The following is a 13,001-nucleotide window of genomic DNA, read 5'->3' as shown; positions in this document are numbered from 1 at the left end:
TTAAAAGCCCGATATGGCATTTGAAGTCTCTCTCAGCAACCTGGGTTGGCACTTAAAAAATTTCGGCGATTTAACCCATTCTGAACGGGAACCCATTTTGGTGTTAGCACTATGTTATGCTTTAGCTCATAGCGCGCCACCGAGTGGCGCGCTACGAGCTTGTAGGTCTGCTATTTTTGAAAAATAGAAGAACGACTGACATTTTTAGAATCTGATCTCAGGTCAGGGTTAGGGTGGGAATTCGCCAATCTTATCTCCATCTCCTTCTACTCTCTCCACTGCAGGCACAAGTGTGAGGAGTGTGGCAAAGCCTTCAAGATCCAGAAGCAGCTCATCAACCACCTGCGTCTGCACGAGGAGCACCGGGCCAAAGGCCTGGTCCGCACGGGCCCCAACGGCTCGCGCTTTCAGCAGCAGCCGGGAACCTCCCAGATGCACCAGCGGCACGACGCGTCCAGAGGCCAAGGCCAAGGCCAGAGTGTCAAATATCAGTCGTCGCAGGGCTTCAAGAAGCCCTACTCCTCGGCCGGGACCTCCCGGCCCCAGAAGTTCGACCAGTCCGAGGGCGGCCGCCGGCCCTTCGCCTGCGACGAGTGCGGCAAGACCTACCGCCACGCGGGCAGCTTGGCCAACCACAAGAACCTCCACAAGATCGGCGAGTACCACTGCAACGTGTGCAACTCCACCTACCCCAACCGGCTGGCCATGAAGAACCACCTGCGCCTCCACTTCGCCCAGAAGAAGCACAACTGTCAGGAGTGCGGCAAGGGCTTCCGCACGCAGAAGCAGCTCGCCACTCACACCACGGCGGGCCTCTGCAAAGGCCCGCAGGGTCCCGGCGCCCAGATGGATTTTGAGTGCGACGGCTGCTGCGAGGGGTTCGCCACGGCCGACGAGCTCGCAGCCCACGACTGCCCGGCCCAGCATCTGCCGTCGTCCTCGGCCTCGGTCAACAGCTCCATGAGCCTCGACCGCAGCAGCACGGTGGACCTGGACTCTGACGAGCGGCCCTACGCGTGCGACCTCTGCAGCTGCGCGTACAAGCACGCCAGCTCGCTGCTGAACCACAAGCACACCCACAAGACGGGTGACTTCCGCTGCAACTTCTGCGACAAGCCGTACACCAACTACATGGCGCTGCGCAACCACATGCGCATCCACACGCAGCGGAAGAAGCACATCTGCCACACGTGCGGCAAGGCCTTCCGGCTGGCCAGGTTCCTCCGCAACCACGCCAAGGTCCACGAGGAGGGCGCCACGCCGTTCGGCTGCCCCAGCTGCGGGAAGAGCTTCCAGGGGAGATCGGGCTTGGCCAGGCACCGCTGTGGGGACAACCAGGTAGGCATGGAAGGCAGGATGAAGTCCGCCGGACCACCGGGAGAGGGCGAAGAGCGGTACACGTGAGTTCACGTCTGTTTGTGCTTCTACGAGTTGAAAAAACCCCGTAGTGGAAGATCAATATAGGTCTCTACATGTCTATTACAGGTATATGATCTCCAATCCGGCTTCCTTGGGACCATTCGCGTGCCGGAATTCGGATTTTTCTGAAGTTTGGACAAATTGAATTAGTGGAGAGAGAACAGATAAGTCAATCCCGTTTTGCTTTCAGTTAGCATATATCTCACTAGTTTTTTTTTTTTTTTTTTTTTTCCTATTTTGGTTTGTCTTTCTTAGGCTGGTCTGCAATCAAATATTTTCACTATTTAGATGCATTGCTTTCTGTTTTGTTTTCTCTTTACCCAAAAAGCAAAAACAAATTACCGATAAATTGACACCGATTTTCAAGTGGTTCTTTTTGTAGCACGTTTTTTTTGTGTGTGTTCCTTACACTTGTTAATGACTGAAGTGTTTTTATGTTTGTTGGTTGACTGTTGTGTAGGTGTAATATTGGTATTGCTGGCCAGTGATTTTTTAAGAATATATAATCTATATTTATTACACTTTCAATTTACGGGGCTTAGTTATGGCTCTTGAATTTGATCTCTTCTTAATAACAATAAGCCTAAATCTCAGGGATGGAGAAGGAAGTGTTTGGAGCTAGCTGCACTGCACAAGGCCTTAGTATTCCTCACGTATTTTCTTTTTCTTTTTTTTAAATGGCCACATGGTAACTATGGTACAAACGATTTCTGCTACAGTGACATGCGGTGGTAGATGTTTTTAAAGACGTTGGTGAGCCTTGAAAGAGGCTTGTATACTCGTGAGAGAAGCTGTTGGAAGCTTCTGCCCGATGTGTGCAGTGCAGGGAGCACCAGATACCTCCTTTAAGTCCCTTCATGAAAAACCCAGTTGTTTGTATATAGCTTCTCCCCTGCACCCCCTGCACCCCCCCCCCCCCCTGTGACTTATAAGGAAACCTAGTTTAGAAGAAAAATAAATGGTACACCACTTAGTAGCACTCTTTAAAAGCTGAAAGCCGGATTTCAGATCATATACCTGTATTGTGGCTAGATTAGCTTACTGAACTCATTGACTGCCAGAAGTGTTTTTGAGTCTTGTGTCCGTTTCCCTTGCCCAAAAGGTCCCTCCAGTGAGACGTACCCTTATTCAAAAGGTCCCTCCAGTGAGACGTACCCTTATTCAAGTCTTAAAACATTTCCCCCGGGTCTTGAACCCGACGTTACGGCTAAGCGACGCTTAACAAACCCGAGAAACCACCCACCAGCGACGCTTTACTTACGAGTCGTGAATGAAACTTTTTTTTGTAATCAAAAACACAATCTTGGGAAAATAATCTGAGATAAAGGTGTTTTTACAAATCCAGCTGTCATTTCCCCCCCCCCCCAATTTCATTGGCTTTGTATCCATACCTATGTAGATGGCAGAGAGGAGAGGGAAAGAGCGTAATTCAATATAAAAAAATCTAATAAAAACTTGTTTTAAATTCTTGACGGTCTGAGACATTGGGCTCAGAACCTGTTTAACCCCGTTTGGCAGGCAATGAGTTTTTAACAGTACATTGATAAAAAATATTTATATTAAACTAATGATTCTCTAAGTGGTAACCAGTAGCTGAGATGGAATGATGGTTTGGAATAGTGAAAACAAAAGGACCGTGTTCAGTTGCTAATCTCCCCTTTTCATTCTCTCGCCTTCCTTCCCTCCTCCCTTCCCTCCTTCCTCCCTGCACAGATGTGATCAGTGCGGCCGCGCCTACCGCCACGCCAGCTCCCTCATCAACCACAAGAACACCCACACCGTCGGCATATACCACTGCGCCGTCTGCCTCAAGACCTACTCCAACCTGCTCGCCCTCAAGAACCACCGCCGCATCCACTCGGAGACGCGCCGCCACCGCTGCCACGACTGCGGCAAGGCCTTCCGCGTGGCCTCGCAGCTCTACAACCACCGCCGCGTTCACCAGAAGCAGCGCGAGCTCACCTGCCGCGCCTGCCAGCGCGCCTTCCCCACCCAGTCCAGCCTCCGCCTCCACCTGGAGATCACCCACGGCCAGCCTCGCCAGCCCAGATCCCAGCAGCCTCGGCCGGGGGGCTCCCAGGAGCTGGGCTGGGGCGGCGGCAGCGGCGGCGGCGGCGCCCACCACCACCACCACCACCACCATCAAGGCATGGGGAAACGCCGCGCTGGAGGCGGCGGCGGCAGCAGCAGCGTGCACAAGCCCCACGCGTGCGACCAGTGCGGCCACAGCTACCGCCACGCCAGCTCCCTGCTGAACCACAAGAACACCCACAAGACCGGCAGCTACTTCTGCAACGTCTGCCAGAAGGAGTTCCCCAACCTCATGTCCCTCAAGAACCACCGGCGCATCCACACGGAGCCCAAGCGCTTCCAGTGCCCCGAGTGCGGCAAGTCGTTCCGCGTCTCCAGCCAGCTCGTCTGCCACCGCCGCATCCACACCAAGGAGAAGCCCTTCTCCTGCCAGCAGTGCGACAAGCGCTTCTCGTCCCGGTCCAACGTGAGGCACCACATGAAGGTGCACTGGAACAGCTCGACGCCGGCGCCCCCCTCCATGTCCATGGGCGCGCCCAACTTCCTGGGTATGCCCGGCGGCGCCTTCATATAGGCTACTGCGTTTTTGTTTTTAAATCGTTCTGGGAGAGAGAGAGAGAGAGAGAGAGAGAGAGAGAGAGGGGGGTGGTGGTTTTAGCTAGTAAGGGGGCCGGGGAGTCTACTCGAATGCCAAGGTTTTCTGGAGGTGCCAAAACATGTCTTCCTCCTCCCGTGTCTCTCCTCTTCCTCATTGTCATTGTGTCTGTGTGTGTGTGGCTTGTGGTGTAAAGAGGATAGGTGTGTCTGATGGACAGGTTGCATGGCTTTAGACACACTGATAGTTCCTGCATGCCACATGCGCGCGCACACACACACACACACACACACACACACAGGGGGGAGGACACAAGATGGATGCCATGCATATAATAAGGTGGGGGGGGGGGGAGAGAGAGGACTCAAAATGGAGGACGGATATTCACCATTTCTATACACCTCCGCACATCTTGCATTATTTGGCCTATGTCATTACAGTGGCCTATATAAATGGACCCTATTACACGGTCATTTTCCCTTGAACCTTTTCTATGATAAATCCCCCCCCCCCCCCCCCCCCCCAAATTGAGTAGGATGGACCGACTGACGGGCAGACTGCCAGGCAGAAACAATGTAGTCTTTATAAACCCTCGCTACATGGACTGAAACACTGGTACATCTGCCTTGTGCCTCCCAACACCTACTCTCACAAATCACACAAATAAAAGATTGATTCCCGGGACTGACAAAAAAAAAAAAAACCCCCGTGATGCTGCTGCTGTTGTGGCCACGTTTTGGGGGCGCCTGACCCATAGTAGGCTGAGCAACCCGGCTGTTTTAAGTCCTGTTGTAGAGACTGACTGACAAATGAACTGACTGGCAGACAGACAGACGGACGGACGGACGGACGGACAGACAGACAGACAGCCGGGCTGAGCAGGCTTGAGGGGGGGGGGGGGGGGGGGGGGGGTGGTCGGTGGTCGGTTCGGTATGTAGTTCTGGAGGCAACAAAGTGCGGGTCTGAAATGATGGTTTTGGTACTCAAGAACCAAGTCGTCTTCTCCGTTTTTTTTAATCAAAAAAAGGAGCTTGTTGGTGTAATGCTTGAGGTTGCTTTTCTGTGCTCTCTCTCTCCATTCGTCACACGACCGCAACCTATGTGTGACGCTGCAAGATGATGATGATGATGATGAGTTTGCTTGTTAAAAGCCTTTTTCTTGCGGCCTTTGTTTCAGTTTGGAACCGTTGATCGTTAAATCCGTTTGTTTGGGGGGAGGTTATCGCCACGAGTGTGAACAGCCAGTGTATCCAGATCATGTATACATTTGATGGCAACCAAAAGAGGCGGTCGTTTTTCATTTCTTAATATTTCTTAATGGGGGATTTGAAGGGAGAGTTGACAAAGACCACTGTAGGAACTGACCGCGGCCGAGACGCATTGCTCTCTGTCCTTGTCTCTCTCTTTCTCTGTGTGTGGTTTTAACTGTTTTTAACGTGTGTGTGTGTGTGTGTGTGTGTGTGCGTGCGTGATCATTGCAACACAAAGATACGTTTCAAAGCCTTGTAGCCCGATAATCCCCATCTCATATCCCGGGCTGCCTTCCTTTTTATGAGAATTCTTCCCCCGTCCTCGTCTCATGCGCGTGCACACTCTGGAATCAACGTGGGGCGAATAAGTGTGGCTAAATGAGCCAGACTCAAAACGCCTGCTGGGCGACATGATGTGTTTCAAGACCATCTACAGGTGTACTGTAAGGCCAATAGGTTGGGGTTTACGCATAGAAAAAGGTGAAAGGAAGGGGGGGGGGGGAAATAAACTTGTTGAAAGTGAAACGTAAAAAAAAAAGAGAAAGGAACATGTATATTATTAGGCCTGTGCCAGCATATTTTTTGTTTTTGTTTTATCATGTATTGACTATTGTACTCGTAACCCTGACTGTATTATTACTACAGTACCTCCTTTTTTATAAGAGAAAAGACAGATCATTGTAGTAATGCATTAATTTATATCATTATTATTATTATTATTAACACTTGTAATGGACGGCGCTAGTCTTTAGGATGTGAGTTTAGAAGATGTGTTTGATGTAAGAAAAGAAAATCACCCACCTAACCCCCCCCCCCCCCCCCCCCCCCCCACATAATCCTATCCTTTTTTTTTCCTGACATGGAGCCAAGATGGACTCCCAAAAATGAACACTTGCTCCATCTGAGGAGACTGTAGTCGAACCGTTTCAAGACCCATTTTAGTTCTGGGTTTGTCACACGTCTTGGGGAAAAAAAACTGTGTGTGTGTGTGTGTGTGTGTGTGTGTGTGTGTCCCTCACAACCACCACCAGGGGAAGAGAAAAAAAAATGCTGTTTAATGTGTTTTGATTGTAGTTACATACAACTAAGGAGCAATCGTATTACAATGATGGAAAAGTTTTTGTTTTCTTTCAGAGTTGAGATTGTGACAGTATCGTTAACTTTGTTCCTCTGAGGTGCGTGTGTGTGTGTGTGTGTGTGTGTGTGTGTGTGTGTGTGTCCGCTCTTCACCAACTTTGACTGGACTCTTGTTTAACGTAATGTGTCCTCCATTCTCCGATTCCACCGCAAAAATCTAACTCACTGGAAAAGGGAAGACTTTGGTGGGATAAAAAAGAAAATTCTTCAATCCACATCATTCAAACTTTTTTTTTTTTCTAATCTCCCACCCCCCCCCCCCCCCCCCCCCCCCCCCCGTTGTGTGAAGTTTTTATACTTTTATGGTAACTTGTATTTATTGGTGTCTTTTTGTTTTTTTTCCTTTCTATTTAATTGCATTTTATTTTTAAAATGTTTCGACTATATTCGGAAGCCTGTGAGTGTGTGTGTGTGTGTGTGTGTGTGTGAAACACAATGTTCTTGGAGCAGCAGCGGCCCTAGTGAAGTCTAAACCGCCGTCAAAGTGACCGTCAAAGTGCTTGTAGGAGTTGTGTGATCTAGGACACGATGATAGAACTGTATCTCTCCGTCTGCACCTCCACCATCATATGTTGGACTTAGATTATTTTTCCTGAGTGGACAATTTTCCCGCCTGCATTTCCAGTTTTTTCTTTTGACGCCAGATTTCCTTTTTTTTCCCCCCTTTTTGTTTTTTGGAAGAAAATTATAACCATTTTTCTTTTTTTTTTAAGTTCTAACTTTTCTTCCCTCTTTTTCATGCATATAATTATGTAATGCTTACTATACACTTTTATAAACTATGTTTTGATAATTCATTTCTTAACGAAGAAAAAAAAATACTTGTCCACATACTATAACCGTTACTGCTGAGTACTGAAAATAAATAGCTGGAAAAGAAAAAGAGTCCAGAACGGTGTTGTTCATCCATTCTCCTTACAACTAATCACACATTTACAAAATGAGTAGAATTAAGAGCAGTGGTTCTGTCCAAGGCCAAGTCAAAATTGTAAATTTGCAGGAAAAAGGGCACGGTCACACAGCACTTTTATTCTACCCATGTGGGCAGATTCTGTCCATGCACTTGAATCTGAATGGAGCTTTCCCCCCAAATGACAGCAAAACTGCTCTTTTCAGATTGAAGTGCATTGGCAGAATCTGCCCTCATAGGTAGAATAAAAGTGCGGTGTGACCGTGCCCTAAATACACAATTTTTGCCTATACAATAACATGCCCAGAATTGGTACGTGATGTTGAAAATGGTTCAAATGGAGGGTATGAAATTTGCCTCACTTGGGAAATGAGAGCACACGTTAAATTCAAAGTAAAGATAATTTGTACATTTTTTTTTTTTTTTTTTTTTTGTATACTTTTGTATTACAATTCAATTTAGGTTACATCAGTGGTTTTCAACCAGTGGTCTGTGGACTATCGGTGGACCTTGAAGGGATTCCAGGTGGTCCCCAGCTAAATGATGATCTTGGGAACCAAATGTACCATTATAGATCTTTAACTATTGAGAGCGTAAAATTAAACCGAATGAGTTAAATGATTGTAACTTCTTGTAAATTAAGTAATGCAGATGTTTAACAATTAGATTAAATTTAGACAAATATGTCGATCAACGTTTGCCTGTTATCGCTCTGAATGATGTCAATCAATACAGCATGGAATTGTGGAAAAAATCCTGGGGCTAAAATCGGCTCGGATGCCGAAAAAATAATGTTGAAAACCGCTGGTTTACATTGCAACAATGTGTGGTCACAAAAATCCTCCTGCAAACCGGGACTTGTCTCTCGGGCACACCGTGTGGGTCTGTAGACTACTCGTTTAGGGAAGCTCAAAGTGCCCGTGCGTAAAGCCCCCGAGGTGGTTGCTCCGTGGCAGACGGGTAAGAAGGCTGCTCGTTGTACACGGCAACTCACGGCTGTGACTTTAAATTTGAAAACGTGTTCACTCATTGGCTGCCAGGTAAAGGTTAAAGGGATATTTCACTTTCAAAACATGTTTGGGGTCAATTTACTTAACAAAACATTTGCATTCTGCCAGCATGGAGAGTCTGGGAACTATCAGGCAGAGATGATGTACTCCTCCGGTCCAATTCTGTCCGGAGCGATATGAGGCCGGATCAACGCTAGACTTATGACATATTGAAGCGCTGCCACAGGCGCAAATGTAAACGCAACCTAACAACACTACAACTCGGGTTAGGGTTACAACTCAAATTATGATGGAGATATCAAAATGTTTGTCCCACTGCTTCCGGGTTCATCGTTTCTGCTTGAGAGATCCCAGATGCAGGCAGGAGGAGGGAACTGGTGGACTCAATACTGCCACCATCTGGCGGAGTCAGAAGTTGCTTGATTCAGTATTTACTATTTAGATATTTGATATTCATTTTTATGACATCCCCCCCCTTCCTATACAAACACATTGTATCTTCAGACTATTGTAAGTGTGCTCTGAAAAACCCATGTTTCTATGTCTGTGGTTCTCAAACATTTTCATGTCAAGGATCCCCAAAACACCCCATCCCCCCATCTGAAAATATGTTGTTCCAGGAACCCCTCAGAACCAAAGATTGGAATTAAAAACGTTCGCTCTGAAAGAATATATTCAAAGATTTACGCCACATTTTCACGATTTTTCAAAAATGGCAGATCTACAAGCTCGTAGCGCTATGAGCTTGTAGATCTGCTATTTTCAATAGCTAAAGTATTAACGATGCTTAAAACACCAAAAGGGGTTCCCGCGCAAAATGGGTTCAAAGAATGTCCCAGAACCAGACGTTGATGGGCTTGATGCCCCACCAAAGCTGGGGGACAGTGAAACCTTACCAGTTCAGATTAAGAGATTAATTTGATTTAAGTGTAATGTGGAAAACCAAAAATTTCATTTTAATTGGGGCAATGTTCAATAATTCCCTTCCAAGTGACACATCGTTTGGGGTGGGGTATCGGGCAGCTGCAAACTAAGGTGTGTGTATTTTGCCAAGAAACGGTCTTCGATGTAGTTGGGGCTGTCACGATTACAAATGTCAAGTTCACATTTAATTGTCACCAATAACTGCGATTAACGATTTAATTTTGTTCTTTGCATTGAACACGTTTCAATTTGTATTTTCTGTTTGCCTCTTAGGCTTCGTAATCACAAATTGCACATATGACGACAAATAACTTGAATATCCAATGAAATCACTGACACATTTAATATTGTTTCATATTTTCTTTCCAAATAATGTACAAAATAGCGGCATTTGTTGATCTACAAGTTTACAGCATGTGTTGTAAGCTTGTAGATCTGCTATTTCTGCTATTTTTGAAAAATGTTTGAAAATGCATGGACATTTTTCAATATGGAAAGTTGGAAACGATTGACGACTATGCAAAAATAATTTTGATTATCTTAATTATAAATAATTGTGACAGGCCTAGATGTGCATCAACAAGGCTCGGAGAATTGATTGGCAATGCAGGGTGGACTGAATTCCTCATGTTCTCCCAATAATCTGACCAGATTTAAGTCAGACGGAGACGAATCACGCAATAAGGCAAATAAACTTGGAACAAAGTTGTAAAGTTCTCCATTCAGCACCCCAAACGATATGCAGCCAACTTAAAGGAGCAGTTTGCCCCAAAACAATCAGTTTCACACCACGTGAAGCCCTGAATTCATGGATATTTTGTAGGTTTTGTTCGGGTAATGGGAGACTCGGTAGGAGACTCTTTGAGTATCCGCCGTTAATCAAATTATTGGCTCGGGAATGACAAAAACTAAAAAAAAAAGGCTTTGTGAGACGAGCAATTGATAGAAAATACTTGTTTTAGTCAACTAATGATCCTCCTACAGAACACACACCCTTTAACAAGCACCTCATTTAGCACAGGACGTGTACAGGGGAAACTTTCTGTGCAATATGAACCTTTTTCACGACTAAACGCAGCTTCACCACTTACTTACCCTGAACTACTTTGGCGTGTGACAAATCGGGACAATAGCATCTACAAGCAAGCGCACACAACACGTCACCAGCTTGTATTCTCCACTGTTCTACAGTAAATGATAATGAAGTTCGCTGTACAGCAGCTGGCCATGTTGGCGTCTAAATTAAACACACCCAGTATTGATATATTATTGATATATATATATAATATATTACAACCTGCTGCATTTACCCATCTCTGAAAAAGTTCCATAAGGCATCTCAAAGTGCTGTCACACTGTCTGTTCCTCGCTGCCCGGGTGAGATCCTGTTGGCCTATAAAGCTCTGTGCGAGTCTCAGTCCATGTGTTTGCAATAAACACAAAGTGTTGGACAAAGTACTCTATTGCTAAATAATGACACTTCAGTGCATGGGTGCCTGATTTAAGGGCGGCGTCCGTCCGTCGATGTTTGCAATTGGTCCCAAACAAATCTAAATGATGATTTTTGACCCACTGCCAACCAACCCCTGGTTAGAGAGTTGAGATCCGTATACCGTTTGAGCATTTAAACAAATCCACCTCGACCTTGACCTCTCCCGGGCCACAGACTGAAAGTGGGTGCTATGAAATGGCATTGCGTTGCAGGACTGGATGACAGAAGTGACAGAGGTCAGGTCAGTGTGCTACTGAGAGAACCAAGAGGTAGAATTTAGCACCGACTGCTGTAGCAGTTGGCAAGGTTATTTCTTAAAATGTTTTTTTTTTTTTCCTTTTTTTTTAATATACTTTACAGACGCTTTCTTGTAGCTCAGCGTGAAACATTTGTCTGATGAGCATTTAAACAAAATGATATCTATTCATGACTTGGGTTAGTACGTTGTGATTGAAAAATAGGCTACTGTTGTCGTTATAGCACAAACAAAAAAAAACTACGAATCTCGAATTTACGTCTTTTGGGCCTGATGAAACCCAGAGAAATGCACTGACCCTTGTGTCCATTTTTATATTCTCAGCGACTGAGTCAATGTAACACCGACTACTGTATTCACTCTAATGCAAGCAACCGTTTTGCTTTCATGTACTACACACCCTGTAAACTGTTCAACGACGTTTCAGTCAACTTTCAAGCTGTTGTGTACAGTGTTCCTTTTGCTCTGATCACTTATACGTCGTCTGTCGGGGTTGGAAACCTCATACGTCCAAAAATTTGACCGGGCACCCATTTTGGTGTCAGCATCATGTTATGCTTTATCTATTGAAAAATAGCAGATCTACAAGCTCATATCGCGCCACCGAGTGGCGCGATACGAGCTTGTAGGTCTGCTATTTTTGAAAAAAATGACTGACATTTTTTAGAATCTGATCTCAGGTCAGAATGGGTTAATCAGAATTCAGACCAGTGTGTGTCCAGTGGAAACCTCGTATGAATCTGATCTCAGGTCAGAATGGGTTAAGGTTCAACTAAAAAAAAAAAACAGCAAAAGTAGCAGATCAACACGCTTGTGCATCTGCTACTTATATGGTTTAGTGTGACGCTGGCATTCATGTATACGAAACAAAAACTGGGAAAAAAAATATAGGACATATGCGGTTTCTCCCCCGACAGCAACGATAACATCAGTTTGGTTTTTGCGCCCCACCACCCACCCACCCACCAAAAACAAAAACCCCTCCTCTCGTTTCTTTTCCCTTCTCCAGACCTGAGTCCCGTGGGCTCGACGGACAGCACCAAGAGCTACGTCTGCAACCAGTGCGGCCGCGCCTACCGCCACGCCAGCTCCCTGCTGAACCACAAGAACAGCCACAAGACCGGCAGCTACTTCTGCAACGCCTGCCAGAAGGAGTTCCCCAACCTCATGTCCCTCAAGAACCACCGGCGCATCCACACCGAGGCCAAGCGCCACCAGTGCCCCGACTGCGGCAAGTCTTTCCGCGTCTCCACGGCGCTGGTGAACCACCGGCGCCTCCACACCAAGGAGAAGCCCTTCTCCTGCCAGCAGTGCGACAAGCTCTTCTCGTCGCGGTCCAACCTGAGGCACCACATGAAGGTGCACTGGAGCAGCACCACGCCCCCGCCCCTGTCCCTGTCCCGGGGCTCGGCCTCGGCCTTCCTCACCATCCCGTCACGGCCTTTCCTTTAAGACCCCCTACTACCGCCTCAGCCATCATACACCCCTATAACCCCCGCCCCAGCCACCCTTTCCCCCATGCCCGGACTGGTTGGAATAACGTGTTCCTTCCACGTGCTACGTCCCCCCCCCCCCCCCCTGTCAGGTGCAAAGAAGCAGCTTGGACTCCTCATGCATATAGAAGGAAGCATGAGGTCAGTCCGTTGCTCTCCCCAGAGTGTATTAGCGCCCCGTATTACATTAGATAATTGCCAACTGGGTGAAAAAGTGGGTTGCAAAATCGTGGGATAAAAATTCAGAAGAAGGAAAAAAAAAGACCCCGTCCCTCCCCCCATAACCCTCTCTCCCCACACTGGGCAAACTCAAAAGAAATGAACCGCGGTGCTACTGTATCTTGAGTAAAAAAAGAAAAGAAAAAAAAGTTACCAGTGTAAAGAAATATCAGTCAGACCACCAGACAAAGCAATGATACTTGAAACGTCTGCGGGAGGAGTTTCGGACTCAAAACATCTGGAGCAAAATGTATAGACCAGTGTG

At 46.7% G+C, this 13,001-nt stretch overlaps 1 protein-coding gene across 1 annotated transcript in view; it reads left to right on the top strand.

Annotated features, from left to right (window-relative positions):
* LOC310868982 (uncharacterized protein) overlaps nt 1-12,476 on the top strand; it is a gene marked incomplete at its 3' end in the record, with an annotated part of 31,845 nt that extends 19,369 nt beyond the window's left edge. The window contains exons 3-5 of the mRNA XM_083779493.1: nt 285-1,400; nt 3,133-3,998; nt 12,034-12,476. Of these exons, the coding sequence (XP_083635619.1) occupies nt 285-1,400; nt 3,133-3,998; nt 12,034-12,476 (2,425 nt within the window). The remainder of the gene's footprint in view (nt 1-284; nt 1,401-3,132; nt 3,999-12,033) is intronic.
* Nucleotides 12,477-13,001: the final 525 nt, after the last annotated feature.

This window comes from Protomyctophum parallelum (assembly GCF_964188405.1).
Source record: "Protomyctophum parallelum genome assembly, chromosome: 13".
Taxonomy (NCBI): domain Eukaryota; kingdom Metazoa; phylum Chordata; class Actinopteri; order Myctophiformes; family Myctophidae; genus Protomyctophum; species Protomyctophum parallelum.
The sequence above is the reverse complement of the archived record's forward strand: the minus strand, read 5'-3'. Positions and strand labels throughout refer to the sequence as shown.